At 37.5% G+C, this 15,516-nt stretch overlaps 2 protein-coding genes across 5 annotated transcripts in view; one reads left to right on the forward strand and one right to left on the reverse strand.

The window, feature by feature from the left end:
• Positions 1-6,380, forward strand: part of gpsm2l (G protein signaling modulator 2, like) — a 30,283-nt gene extending 23,903 nt beyond the window's left edge. For 3 of the 4 annotated variants that reach the window (XM_067371635.1, XM_067371636.1, XM_067371633.1), the window contains 5 exons: positions 978-1,054; positions 1,208-1,402; positions 3,533-3,692; positions 4,289-4,515; positions 5,488-6,380. In XM_067371635.1, coding sequence (XP_067227736.1) covers positions 978-1,054; positions 1,208-1,402; positions 3,533-3,692; positions 4,289-4,515; positions 5,488-5,661 — 833 coding nt within the window. In that variant the 3' untranslated portion in view covers positions 5,662-6,380. The remainder of the gene's footprint in view (positions 1-977; positions 1,055-1,207; positions 1,403-3,532; positions 3,693-4,288; positions 4,516-5,487) is intronic. The other variant, XM_067371634.1, reaches the window with a different exon arrangement.
• Positions 6,381-6,670: 290 nt separating this feature from the next.
• LOC137009413 (protein-glutamine gamma-glutamyltransferase K-like) lies at positions 6,671-11,842 on the reverse strand. Its single transcript, XM_067371632.1, has 13 exons — positions 11,024-11,842; positions 10,730-10,918; positions 10,356-10,607; positions 10,108-10,226; positions 9,213-9,320; positions 8,912-9,089; positions 8,683-8,821; positions 8,419-8,611; positions 8,185-8,338; positions 7,817-8,101; positions 7,569-7,729; positions 7,356-7,492; positions 6,671-6,820 (listed from the first exon to the last, which is right to left on the reverse strand). The coding sequence occupies exons 1-13, from the start codon at positions 11,403-11,405 to the stop codon at positions 6,673-6,675; spliced, it is 2,445 nt and encodes an 814-aa protein (XP_067227733.1). The 5' UTR covers positions 11,406-11,842; the 3' UTR covers positions 6,671-6,672.
• Positions 11,843-15,516: the final 3,674 nt, after the last annotated feature.

The raw sequence follows: 15,516 nt of genomic DNA on the forward strand, positions 1-15,516 counted from the left end.
TCAACATTTTATCTCGACTTTTTTCTCGAAATTTAACGAGTTTATTCTCAACATTTTATCTCGACTTTTTTCTCATAATTTAACGAGTTTATTCTCGACATTTTATTTAGACTTTTTTCTCGTAATTTAACGAGTTTATTCTCGTCATTTTATTTAGACTTTTTTTCTCGTAATTTAACGAGTTTATTCTCGTCATTTTATTTAGACTTTTTTTCTCGTAATTTAACAAGTTTATTCTCAACATTTTATCTCGACTTTTTTCTCGTAATTTAATGACTTTATTCTCAACATTTTATCTCGACTTTTTTCTCATAATTTAACGAGTTTATTCTCAACATTTTATCTCGACTTTTTTTTCGTAATTTAACGAGCTCATTCTCAACATTTTATCTCGACTTTTTTCTCGAAATGTAATGATTTTTTTCTCGTAATTTACTGAGTTTATTCTCAACTTTTTTCTCGAAATTTAACAACTTTAATCTTGAGATGGGTTTTTTTTTATTATTGCTTGGCCCTAGTCCTCTTCCGTATCAGTTGACTAAAAACTAAAATGTTTTAATTTCATTCCCTTCACATGCAAACGCACTTTGCATATTTTCTTTTGCATATTGGGCATGTTCAAATTTAGTTTATCAATGTGACTGTGCTCTGAGAGTACCATAGGTTTGGTGATAGTGTCACCTGCTGGCTAAAACCTGTAAAAGCATTTTGGTTAGACATTCAAACTTGAAAACAGTTTGCTTGAATGCTTTTTTTTTTTTTTTTTTTTTTTTATTACATAAAACCATTTAATATTTACATTCAACCATTAAAATATTTTAAACATATAAAATTACTTTGTGCAACTTTAATATGCTTGGCAGCAACAATATTAGTAAATTGTGTTGCTGACGTCAGAGTATGTGTACTCTCAGCCATAAGCAATAGATCCTCACAGCATAGCTGATCATAGAACCTGTTTCTTCCTGCTTGTGTAGATGGAAGATCCAGAGGAAGCCGGAGACACAGCATGGAGAACATGGAGCTCATGAAACTGACATCTGACAAAAATGTGGTGAGACATTAAATGTGAATTTGTTTTAAGTGGGACTTGCATACATTGCATAAACATTTTGTCACTTACATTTCATAGTGTTAATGTTTTGCATATCAAATAATTAACATGTCAAAAGTGTGTCTATATAGTCTTTCTGCTTCATCTACGCAGGGGCAGGCCTATGAGGAGACTACAACCCCTCAGCAAGCCAAATCGCCAACCAAAACGTCCATAGCCAAGACATCTTCCAAACTTTTCTTCATCAGTCGCTTCAGGAGCAAAAAACACAGGTTGAATGGCTCAAACTCCAGTCCACCAGCTGAAAACCGCAGCAACAGCCCAACGTCAGCCCTTCCGGACACACAGGTACTTAAAGACCCCTTTAAAGGATTAGTTCACTTCAGAATTAAAATTTCCTGATAATTTACTCACCCCCGTGTCATCCAAGATGTTTATGTGTTTCTTTCTTCAGTCGAAAAGAGGTTTTAGAGGGGTTCCTTGGGTTGAAGATCTAAATGTCAGTTTCAGTGCAGCTTCAAAGAGCTCTACATGATCCCAGACGAGGAATAAGAGTCTCATCTAGTGAAACAATCACTTATTTTCTACAAAAAAATAAAAAATGTATATACTTTTTAACCACAAGTGCTCGTCTTGCACAAAGTATATACATTTTTATTTAATTTTTTTTAGAAACTGACTGATTGTTTTGCTAGATAAGACCCTTAATCCTTGTCTGGGATCATGTAGAGCTCTTTGAAGCTGCACTGAAACTGACATTTAGATCTTCAACCCATTGAACCCCAGTGAAGTCCACTATATGGAGAAAAATCCTGGAATGTTTTCCTCTAAAACCTCTTTTTGACTGAAGAAAGATACACATAAACATCTTGGATGACATGGGGGTAAGTAAATTATCTGGACATTTTATTTCTGAAGTGAACTAATCCTTTAAAGTCAGCATGAAATGGAAGATGCAATAGTCTTTTCTTCTCTATTGTGACGTATATACATGTGAAACTGCTTCTTGAACAAGAACAAATGTAGGGTGGGGCTTGATTTTGTTCATGGGGAATTGATTGGATGGTTGTGATTTGCTACTGGTGGATCTCATGTGAGTGACAGGTTGCCCCACCCTCATGCCAGTAAACATGTCATCAGTGTGCATTGATAAATCTTTTATAATAAATACTGCAATATTCCATTAAAAATACATGTTGACCATTATGATTTCATGGCAACTTTAATTAGCAGTGTTGAGTCTCAAAAAATATATTCGTTAAAACATACTGCAAAGAGAGGCTGGGCTACTGTATTAACCTGTCAGTTTTATCATTTAGATTTTAAAGAGTGCATGCAAATTAACAATCTTTTCTTTTTTGAGTATTTTTTGATAAAGTTGCCTTTTTAAATGATAACTCAAACTTTTGAGTACTTTTTTTAAAGTTGCATTTTTAAAGGTGCCCTCGAATGAAAAATTGAATTTATCTTGGCATAGTCAAATAACAAGAGTTCAGTACATGGAAATGACATACAGTGAGTTTCAAACTCCATTGTTTCCTCCTTCTTATATAAATCTCATTTGTTTAAAAGACCTCTGAAGAACAGGCGAATCTCAACATAACACCGACTGTTACGTAACAGTCGAGGTGTACGCCCCCAATATTTGCATATGCCAGCTCATGTTCCCAACATTATGAAATGCATTAGACAAGGGCAGCCAGTAACGTCTGGATCTGTGCACAGCTGAATCATCAGACTAGGTAAGCAAGCAGGAACAATAGCGAAAAATGGCAGATGGAGCAATAATAACTGACATGATCCATGATTACATGATATTTTTTGTGATATTTGTGAATTGTCTTTCTAAATGTTTCGTTAGCATGTTGCTGATGTACTGTTAAATGTGGTTAAAGTTACCATCATTTCTTACTGTATTCATGGAGACAAGAGAGACGTCGCTATTTTCATTTTTAAACACTTGCAGTCTGTATAATTCATAAACACAACTTCATTCTTTATAAATCTCTCCAACAGTGTAGCATTAGCCGTTAGCCACGGAGCACAGCCTCAAATTCATTCAGAATCAAATGTAAACAATATAACAGTATACAATACTCACATTATCTGATGCATGCATGCAGCATGAATGACAAACATTTTGTAAAGATCCATTTGAGGGTTATATTAGCTGTGTAAACTTTGTTTATGTACTGTTCAAGGCAAGCGTGAGCTCCGTGGGCGTGGAGCAGGAGAATTAAAGGGCCAGTAGCCCTGAATCGGCTCATTTATAATGATGCCCCAAAATAGGCAGTTAAAAAATGAATAAAAAAAAATCTATGGGGTATTTTGAGCGGAAACTTCACAGACACATTCAGGGGACACCTTAGACTTATATTACATCTTTTAAAAAGATGTTCTACGGCACCTTTAAATGATAAATTCTACAAATAACATATCAATTATTTATTGTTTTTATTATAACTTCCTTTTCCACAGCATGCTCCAGACACTCTGGGTGAAGACGGCTTTTTTGACCTTCTAAGCCGCTTCCAAGGCAGCCGCATGGATGATCAAAGGTGCTCATTAGAGGACGGCATAAGCCGTGTTCCCGCCCCTTCCTCTCCCCATGAAACCCCGCCTGTAGCCTTGAGGAAACGTGAGTCGCCCCTTCCTCCCTGACTGTACTTACCTGTGCAAACTATACTTGTACTATATGAATGTAGAAAAATTATATATATACACACACATATATATATAATGTGTGTATGTGTCACACTACCATTCAAAAGTGTTTGGGAAGTTTTTTAATATATTTTTGAATGAAGTCTCTTCTGCAGACCAAGGCTGCATTTATTTGATCAAAAATACAGTAAAAACAGAAATATTGTGAAATATCATTACAATTTAAAATAACTGTTTTCTATTTGAATATATTTTAAAATGTAATTTATTCCTGTGATCAAAGCTGAATTTTTAGCATCATTACTCCAGTCTTCAGTGTCACATGATCCTCCAGAAATCATTTTGTTCAGGTTTCATTGATGAATATAAAGTTGAAAAGAACAGCTTTATTTGAAATAGAAATTTATTGTAACATTATAAATGCTTTTACTGTCACTTTTGATCAATTTAGTGTGTCCTTGCTGAATAAAAGAAACTTACTGACCCCAAACTTTTGAACGATAGTGTATTATAAGAAAAGTATTAATATAGCAGCATTTAAGTGACTACTCTACTGTTTTTAACCTTCAGCTATTTCCGCACCCGAAGCGGAGGCCTCGGCACAACCCGGCCATTTTCTAGATCTGCTGGCCAGCTCACAGAGCCGTCGGCTGGACGAGCAGCGGGCCAGTGTGAGCAGTCTTCCGGGTTTCCGGCTGGACCAGCGCCACAGCCAGGACGTTCTCAGCAAACTCATGGCCACGGCCGATAGCAAAGAACAGGATGAAGACTTCTTTGACATGCTGATTAAGTGCCAGGTTAATGTTGTTTATTATTATGCTGCAACATTAAAGAGGCCATATTATGCTCTTTTACCAAGTCTTGATTTTAATTTTGGCTCTGCTAGAATAGATTTCAGGCTTGAATGTTAAAAAATATTTTCCATTATTGCAGCTCATCTCTTCCCATTCTATCAGTATGGCTCAGTCGTGAGCCATACTGATAGAAAGCATTGTTAGCATTGTTAGCCAACCATGGTCGCCGAGTCGTCCCTCTAAACCTGCGTGTACTGCTCGCTGGCGCCACCTAGCTACGGAAAAATTAATAATCGTGTTTTTTTTAAAACTACTTCTTTTATCAACACAAAATAGGTGTCATTTGAGAGATTAGAGTCTGAACTTTACAATAAATATAGCCAAGTTATTTGCTGATAAATAAGAAAGAAATGTTTTCATAATTTATGAAATTCTTGAGACCCATATGTAAATAATATATGGATGCAGCATTTTTGTCACATTTTGGCTCGTAACTTCATGAAACATGCTCCTATTGTGATTACTTACAGTGGATACTCCCGATTAAAATGAGTCCAAAATCAACATGCGTCGATCACGAGAGATTCCTCATGGAGGAACGATTTTACAAATGTCCATAAGGTGGCGTCAAGGGCTAAACAAAAAAGCTACCTTGGTTCCAAATGCTGTAACTTTTGATTACTTTATTCAATCACCACAAATATTAATCCAGATGAGGATCACATGTAGCAGAACTTCACCACATTTTCTCCCCACCTTATTTACTTCCTGAGTTATTGCATGTCAAATAAGAATGAGATGTAAAATTATAATAAAAAATGATATATATTTTTGTGTATTATCATCAGTTTCTTAGCATGAGAATGTCCAAATCTAATAAACAATGTAAAAAGTTTTCTATCAAATTATTCCTACCTTTTGACTCTCCTTGCTATAGTTTTGGAGTTACGAGTATTATGTTTTTGACTTGCACAGGGATCCAGACTGGATGATCAGAGGTGTGCTCCTCCTCCTCCCCCCACCAGAGGCCCCACAGTCCCAGACGACGACTTCTTCAGCCTCATCCTTCGCTCCCAGGCCAAACGAATAGATGAACAGCGAGTCATATTACCATCAGACACAAGACAGACCCCTTCAGACCAATCCTGACTGACCCACTCTTTATGAAGAGAGTGTACTGTTTTAGGACACCTTGTAACCTCACTGAAGTCTTACTCCTGAATCTATGCCTTGTTGAAAATCAGACCCTACAAGATGTTTTCCCTTCTCACTTAACATGAAGATTTTTGCATGAGGAGATGAACACAGTTCCACAACCGCGATCTGAACTGGATTCAGATGAGTTTGTGCAGAATAGATGCTTATTCAGAATCAGACCAAGACCGCAGTCTCTTTCTCAGGGATTCAGTACAATGCACTGAATGCTTTCATTCACCTGGATAACTGGATGGACTTAATCAGCTTTTACTGGACGGTAGATTCAAATGTCAGACCATTTTATATATATATATATATGTATATTTTAACACTAAACTTAGTATCAGTTCTGATCTGTTTTCTTTTGATTATTTGACTTGAAATGTGTTTTATATTATCTTTTAATACCAATGCTCTATATCAATGTTTTTGAGATTTAAGAAACTTTTGCAGTCTGGATTTCTGTGAATATAAAAGTTTCTGATACAAGTCAAGAATGTATTATTAATTTTAAATGACAAGAGGAATAAAGCCTCGTTTAAATAGATTTATCACAAATAGACACAGTTAAGTATGCTGGGAATATTTTATTTGAAGCTGAAGCTACACAGGACAGAGTAACCATCACCATGAAACAATTATTTGAAAACGATTAAACGATCGACAAAAACTGAAAAGGAAAAATAAACTTGATTATGATCAATGATTATTTAGTATAACATTTGTTATCTCTCAAACCAGGTAAAGCCCACAAATGCCATCTCCCAAAATACTACTTAACAAGAGAGGAAAATATTAAGATGTCTGGCATAAAGTCTCCTGGATCATGATTAGTTTAAGGTTTACAGCTTGTAGGTAAAGTGAAACTAATAGTTGCTATTTAATTCTGCAAATCAATTCAATGCGAGCGCTTTCTGTTCAGTGGAGCCATGACGTTTCTTCTCTTTTGGTTATTCGATTGGTTCAACAGTGCTGTTTGACCACAATATTGGTGAATCCGTGCACCTGAGTGAGCTGAGGACAGTCGAATGAGGCCAGAAGTTTGTGTGGGCCATGACACTTGGGAATAAATTTCTCTGTCAGGCACACGGTGGCATGTCCTGCAATGTCACTGAGGAAGAAAATAAGAATAATATTTAATATTACTATAAATATGTTTTAACTATTTAATTAAAAATTTATTTTTGCTAGATTAAATATTTACAAACTGTATTGGGACATTTTATTACTTTAACTTATGTATTTATATTTTAAATCTTTAGATTAAATAATGAAAACTGAATAGCAACATTATTTAATATAACTAATATATATATATATATATATAATTATTTAATAATACAAACTGTAGTGACAATTTTATATTACTATAATTTATATTTTAACCATTTTTTTAAAGATTACAGAAATACTATTATTTAATATTACTATAATTTATATCTTTATATTTTAATTTATCTATAATTTCTATATTTGCATTTCTTTTTTTATATTAAATAATCAAACTGTATAACAACAGAAAGAGTGTTGAGCATTGTTCATCAATCAATAATTGTATATAACTCAGTGAAAATTAATTGAATAACAATTGAAATGGAAAAGTATTTAAATGAGTAATTAATAAAAAAAATATTCTAGTGTCTTACCCATAGTTAACAATTCTGGGATGCTGCAGTCCAAGACCCACAAAGCGGAATACAGGGTTCTTTAGGACACAAGGCAGTGGATTCTTGAAGGTGATTTTGACTGGCACTTCTTGACCCAGGACCGCGTCACAAACAGGCTGAGAATACAAAACACATTTTAGCAATAGACTAATTCAACTGATCATCAGAATAATTTGAATGCTTCAAACTCACAGCAATGACTAGATCTGGAGTGCGCAGTCTGAAGCTGTACTGGGTGGCCAGAAACTGCTTAGTCTGAGTGACGTGTCCAAAGAGGTTGAGCATCAGTGGGGCGTGATCCACCAGGTGCTCCTTATACTCGTCATAACTCAGGGTCCATTCCACAGGTTTGCCTATATTGGGAAAAGTGATAAATATGAAATGCTTTCATGATAAGTGCTGCTTTCCTGTATTACAACTCAAACTGTATAATTTCTCACATTCAGAGGGCTTGAGCTCGATGCATGTCTGGTCTCTCTTCAGGAAGGTCTTCCTGACTCCAGTGTAGTACATGGCTGCTGCATGGCTGTAGAGGGTTACGCTACGAGGTGAGCTGCATTTGTTTTTCAGATTGATGCAGAGCACGGCATCTTTTCCCACACACGGTCCATCACCCTTCAGGCTGACTTCACAGACAACATCCTCAGCACAGGGCAGTGGGTATGTGCATCTCTTGGAGCCGTGACGAAGGGCTGTTTCCAAAGCAGCACAGTTCTCTGACGAACCTGATCAATGGAAGCAGGAGATGTCACAGGTGAGACCAAGAATCTTAACCGGATGTTTCAAGAGGCATGCATGCGGTTTTTACCATATGGGTGTTTGTAGAGGTTTGTGATATCTAGACGTTGATCTGAGCCGACGGCCTTGGTGCTGATGCAGTGACCTACTACATCCTTCTCAACGTGGACAACACCAAAGGTCCCATCGCATTTCCGCTGCCAGTAAACTTTATCATTGTTCACCTAGAGAGACGGCAGGAATCATTAGTCGTTATATGTTAATCTCTGTACGACAGAATGCTTAATTAAAGGAAATAACTCACTTCAGCGAAAATGAAGGGCACGTCATGCTTCAGGAAGGTCTGTCCGCTGCGGATCGCAGCAACAGAGGTTGGGCCGCAACGGAAGAATCCCTGGTTGGTCAGCTGAGGAGTGGAATCAATCACCTGCCAACCTCCAAAACCAGATGGCAGGTCTGGACGAGCCATCCAGGCCTCATTCCACACATGGTAGTTCCTACAGGAAGAGAAGTCAATCATGCACATTCAGAGGAACTCTTAGTAATCACAAATGTGATTGACACTTACCAGATTGAATTATGGTTCATCTGATCAATCAGCTGAAATTTCTCATCCAAATAGACGTCACTTGTCAAAGAAACATCAGTGTCATGAGCAGAACAGAAGTTTGAGACTGGACGAACTGGAATGCCCAAACACCTCAACACTATGAGAGAAAGAGAGGAATATGTGCATTAAATCTACAATCACTTTCTCAATCTTCTTTCCTCTTTGTCCATTCTGCATGAACTCTTACATGTGTTGGTGACTCCAGCAAAGGCCAAGCTCTGTCCATATTTGACAGGTACTCCTCCACATTTGTGATACTGTTTCAGGATGGCACTGCTGCCGCACCAGGATGTAGGAGGAGTTCCATCTCCATAGCAGTTAGACCAGTTACCCACCAACACACCATAGTCTTTGTTGGCAATAACCTGTTAAGGAGAGATGATTGAAAATATTATATATTGTATGCAGCCAGCTACATGGAGAATAGAGCAAATCAGAGAGTTTGTTAGGCTTTTCAACAACAAATCGGTAAGAAAATGAAGACTCACCATGTCAGACACCACTCTGGAGATGTTAATGGGGCTTCTCCATCCTGAGCAAGGGGTAGAACTCTTCTCCAACACATAAAAACATGCAGCCAAGATTCCCTCCTCAAACTAAGAATGAGTCAGCAAAGTTAGGAAAAGATATGACCGATTAAAAAAATATGTTATGCAGTGTTCAGCAGGAGTCACAAACTACACTGAATCAATCAAACATAATTTAAAACAGTTTTTATTGTGTAATTACATTGATTTAAATCATATTACAAACCTAACGTACACAAAAGCTAAACTGCTCTAACAGACTAACAGGAATCCATCGAGCCGAATACGTCTTTTGATCGGTTCTTTTAAAGAATCAAATCACAAGAATCAAAGGTTTGTGAATCTTGTCATTTCCTGTTGTTCGCTAGTAAAACGGTTAATCCTATTAGATTCAGACTTCAAGCTCACGACTCAGGTAAGATTAATCTTGTCTCGCTGTCTAATCTGCTTGTTTAGTGTTGTAATGACAACTGAGATTGTATTTACATTTACAATATGATTGTATTCGCTGAGAATGGCACTCCCGTTCAAATATCAGAAACATAATACAGACATATTCAACGGTCAGAAATTATTTAAACGTATAATGGCGGGATTTTACACAGCAATCAGTTAGGCGGTCAAAAATAAATTTTGAATAGCGCGTTACTGAACGTCAATTGGCGTTATCATCATATTTTGTCCTATAGACATGTATTAAATCCTGTGGAATATATTATCATTTACCTTGTAAAATTAAAGGCTAAACCAAAATGTTGAAAGTGATTTGCAGGACGGATTTTCTCAACATTCCCATTGAAATCAATTAGATTGTCTCTGATATGTGGTAAACTCTAGTAATATATGAGACTCTTACTTGACCAAAGTTCCATGTTCTGCAGCCAATCTGCTGTTTAGTTCCGTAGTAGATTCTGCCCATGTCATTCAGCACATACTCAACTCTCTCCGCCTCTTCACTCAGGTACACACAGTCATCTGAGAACAGAGAAAATTGAACTTGAAGCTTCACAAAGTTTTAATGGTGCTTTCTTTCTTTCTACATTCAATTTAATCTTCATATATTCAGGTTTTGCATGTTATTTTAAAGTGTATTGAAACGCGTACCTTTACACCAGGGGTTGAACAGCATGTAAATGTCATTTCCAGGAACATATGGTAGAGTGAATCTTCCTCCTTGACAGTGAGTCACGACACTGAGTTGGTATCGTCCAACACAAGCAGTCGGAAGTGAGTGCACACACAGTTTGATTCGGTTTTGACACTTTTCGACAATCTTTGCCCCCCAGCAGTCTTTCTTGAATTCTTCCACTATCGGAACGACCACATAAGTTCCGTCCCGGATGGATGGGACATGACCTGTAAAACACACAGAAGAACATGAGATTCCAGTGATGGTATAAATGCATGTTCCTCCTTTACATAAACTGTATCTGCATGTCTTCTATTGTTATGCACATATTGGTCATACAGTAACTAACCTAGTCTCAGCTCCAGGTGAAGTTTGTCACAACTGGGATTGAATGGACGGCACAGATCAACCCACATATTGAAATACTGTCCTCTGCGGACGATGAGGTGATCATCAGGGAAACAGTGTGTGTGATGCTCCTGACGATTTGGTCCAGTCCTGCACTTGAGAAGGTCAACTTTAGTCACCCGGAGGAGAGCTTCACAGAAAACGACAAAGCGGAAAACAGGTCATTCGATATCAAACAGATCATTTATTGAGTTATAAAAATCATGCATGCAGGACAAAGATCTACGACTCCTACCATCACCACCACAGCTTTGTTTGCAATCCTCCATGTACTCCTTGATGACAACTTCCTTAGTCTCATAATCACGGCATGGAGCAACAACGCTGCAAGGATTGGCGCATGGAGTAGCGCAAGGGTTGATGCATGGTTTAACACAAGGGTTGACACATGGTTTAACACAGGGGTTGACGTATGGGTAAGGATAAGTGACAGAGCAAGGGGTTGCACAAGGGTATACATAAGGTTTAGTGCAAGGGCTGGCACAAGGGTTAACGTAAGGATAAGGATAAACTGATGTGTAGCATGTCTTTTTCCTGCAGTCTTCCGCATGCAGTTTAATGGCTGGGAAACGGCCAATGGTGCAGAGGTTTTTGTATGGGTTGTATACAAAAGGCATGCTGGGAAAAAAAAGAGAGTTACATGATCAGTACTTGGTCATTAGATAGTTAATAATTCATAAATAAGGTCTCTTGCATGGTTTTGTTCTTAGAAATGATATCTGTTCTTTAGGCCATTTTCACAATCATACCAGAAAAGGAAAGACTTAAGAAATATTAATCTGCTAAAGATGTGTTTTTAACCAACTCTTGATAAAAACAGCCTATAATTCTAGATAGCCAAAATCAGCAACATATCTGTGCACAATAAAGCCATATAATATCAAACAATGTCTGAGATGATAACTTACATGTTTCAGTGCTTGTCCGTTCAAGAGTAACTGAACCGAGAACTTGATGTACTGCAGCAAGTGAACAGTAAGTCCTGCTATAACCAGCTCGTTGATCGTACTGTTGTTTGTCTCCACAGTAGACGGGATTTTTATACTTCATCTCCATCTCCACCCCATCCACAGCTCATAGCAAAAGAGTGAAGAATTGTGCTCTCAAGTAAGGGATCAAAGGCTTTTGAGTCACAAGTTAATTTTAATGCTTTTTTTTTTTTTTTTTTAAGAGAATTAATGGGACAAATTAACATATTACTTTAATTGTTCTGAACTTTTAAACCATAGGCAGAGCCATTTTACTCTTATTTTCCTGACAGAGCAGGTCTAAGACATTAAAATTAGTCATAAAACTGATGAATATATCCTTTATTTATTCCTATGTCCAAACATTCTGTAAGCATGTCTGCATATTTATTATTGTTTGTTAATCTTGTTACACTGTTTAAGAGAGCAGTGAGTAGGACAATGATTTTTGCATTTTATGCAATGCGGCGATTGGTGTAATAAAATTTATTTTACATACATTTGAAGGAATGAAGCTCCCTTCAACAGAGAGATTAGATAAAGGATTTTAAGGCAAAATTAGCTCTGACACATACAGTAATATGACATTATTAGGCTATATTAAGTTAAATTGCTGTACAGTTGTCTGTTACTCTTACATTTATCTCTGATGATTGTCAGAACAAGGACAACTCTTTGATGTTCGACTTTATGTGAGTTATTAAATAGAACTATTCATAAAATTGGAAAGAGGAGAAACTATGAGAATGAAAATTCACATGCAAGAGAATCTATAAATACAGTGGGTATGGAAAGTATTCAGACCCCCTCCTATTCAAAACCTCTTTGTTATATTGCAGCCATTTGCTAAAATCATTTAAGTTCATTTTTTTCCTCATTAATGTACACACAGCACCCCATATTGACAGAAAAACACAGGACCATGTGATATTTCAGTTTTTCTTTTTTAATAAATCTGCAAAAATGTCAACAATTCTAAGTATTCAGACCCTTTGCTGTGACACTCATATATTTAACTCAGGTGCTGTCCATTTCTTCTGATCATCCTTGAGATGGTTCTACACCTTCTTTTGAGTCCAGCTGTGTTTGATTATACTGACTGGACTTGATTAGGAAAGCCGCACACCTGTCTATATAAGACCTTACAGCTCACAGTGCATGTCAGAGCAAATGAGAATCATGAGGTCAAAGGAACTGCCTGAAGAGCTCAGAGACAGAATTGTGGCAAGGCACAGATCTGGCCAAGGTTACAAAACATTTCTGCTGCACTTAAGGTTCCTAAGAGCACAGTGGCCTCCATAATCCTTAAATGGGAGACGTTTGGGACGACCAGAACCCTTCCTAGAGCTGGCCGTCCGGCCAAACTGAACTATCGGGGGAGAAGAGCCTTGGTGAGAGAGGTAAAGAAGAACCCAAAGATCACTGTGGCTGAGCTCCAGAGATGCAGTCGGGAGATGGGAGAAAGTTGTAGAAAGTCAACCATCACTGCAGCCCTCCACCAGTCGGGGCTTTATGGCAGAGTGGCCCGACAGAAGCCCCTCCTCAGTGCAAGACACATGAAAGCTTGCATGGAGTTTGCTAAAAAAACACCTGAAGGACTCCAAGATGGTGAGAAATAAGATTCTCTGCTCTGATGAGACCACAAGATAGAACTTTTTGGCCTTAATTCTAAGCGGTATGTGTGGAGAAAACCAGGCACTGCTCATCACCTCTCCAATACAGTCCCAACAGTGAAGCATGGTGGTGGCAGCATCATGCTGTGGGGGTGTTTTTCAGCTGCAGGGACAGGACGACTGGTTGCAATCGAGGGAAAGATGAATGCAGCCAATTACAATGATATCCTGAACGAAAATCTTCTCCAGAGTGCTCAGGACCTCAGACTGGGCAGAAGGTTTACCTTCCAACAAGACAATGACCCTAAGCTAAAATAACGAAGGAGTGGCTTCACAACAACTCCGTGGCTGTTCTTGAATGGCCCAGCCAGAGCCCCGACTTAAACCCAATTGAGCATCTCTGGAGAGACCTAAAAATGGCTGTCCACCAACGTTTACCATACAACCTGACAGAACTGGAGAGGATCTGCAAGGAGGAATAGCAGAGGATCCCCAAATCCAGGTGTGAAAAACTTGTTGCATCTTTCCCAAAAAGACTCATGGCTGTATTAGATCAAAAGGGTGCTTCTACTAAATACTGAGCAAATGGTCTGAATACTTAGGACCATGTGATATTTTAGTTTTTCTTCTTTAATAAATCTGCAAAAATGTCAACAATTCTGTGTTTTTCTGTCAATATGGGGTGCTGTGTGTACATTAATGAGAGAAAAAAATGAACTTAAATGATTTTAGCAAATGGCTGCAATATAACGTATAAAGAGTGAAAAATTTAAGGGGGTCTGAATACTACCATGTTTTATTATTTTTTCCTCCTTTTTATGGACAGAGGGAAAAATGTGGCTCCAGACCCCGTGAATACAATGGATTCTTTGAGAAAGGAAGAGATGTCTCTTACTTGACAAGTGGAAGTAATGAATCTGATGTCATAACTTAAGTATGTACCCTAATATTTCTGAACTGTTATAGAAGATATTTCATGAATTTTGTCCTTTTCTGAGACAACCGAAACTATCGAATAAGTTTCTAATGAAGTTAACCATCCCCAACCTGAAGCTCATGCTCCACCCAGAAGGCGTAAGAGAAAATAACAGCCTTTAATGAGACCAATTAAGTTAAAATGACCTAAAAACACCCATACCTCAGCAAATTATTACTAGAACAATGACTCTACAAGGGCTTTAGCAAATTGATATGACTATAGTCTATCTTGTAATTCTGGTCAGACTTAAAATGGCCAGTATTCATTGTTTATTCTATCTATGTCTTTCATTTTATCTGTCATCTGTGTCCATCCATCCATCCATCTAAAGGTTTTTTCAGTCACTAGCACTTAAAAAATGTCCTAGTTTAAAATGATTTAACTTCTTTTCCCTTACAATAATGTTGGCAATATAAGCATATGAGTAAATTGTGGAAAATCAAGTGATGCAAGTTCAAGTGGCATTTCGGAAAGAAATGTCAGGCTCACTGTGGTCAGGCTTGAAATGTCACTGAAAAACAGTGAGAAAGAATGAGAGATAATTATTGTATAACCAATAAAATTACACAGCAACACAGAGCATCTCCCATTCCATTGTATTTATCAGACGACAATAATTTAGTTCAATCAGTGAAATGAATGTAATATGGGGAGGTGTGGCACAGTAGAGGAAGAAAAGTTGCCGATCAAAACTCTCATGGAGCGCTTAATGAGCTTTCAACACTGTAAAAAACGGTTGCTCTGAAAGCATTGTCTTCTGTAAGGCATTGTATAATATTTTAAATGACTCTATTTCATATTATAATAGCAGACAATTATTATAATGCTCTAGTCAGTCTTAGCCATAATTAATTGTTCTGACTTACTGCAGTCCCAGTCCATCAAACACTGAACATCCATTACAGCTGGAAACACACAGAACAGTGTTGATGGTCACTGGATTTGTGCTGGACAGCGAGAACATGCATTTGGAAAGGTTCAGACATTTTCTCCTCTCCTTTCTACTTTGCTACATCACAGAAACTAGGAGACTTTTCATGCTATGATGTGGTGTCATTCTGAATCACTTCTTAAGAGACTCAAATCTCTTAATTATTGTGTGGAATTAAGTGCTTAAGTATTTTCAAATGTCCACTCTTTCACTTTTAGGCTTCAGTAGTGCAGTGAT

This window comes from Chanodichthys erythropterus, chromosome 20 (genome assembly GCF_024489055.1).
Source record: "Chanodichthys erythropterus isolate Z2021 chromosome 20, ASM2448905v1, whole genome shotgun sequence".
Lineage (NCBI taxonomy): Eukaryota > Metazoa > Chordata > Actinopteri > Cypriniformes > Xenocyprididae > Chanodichthys > Chanodichthys erythropterus.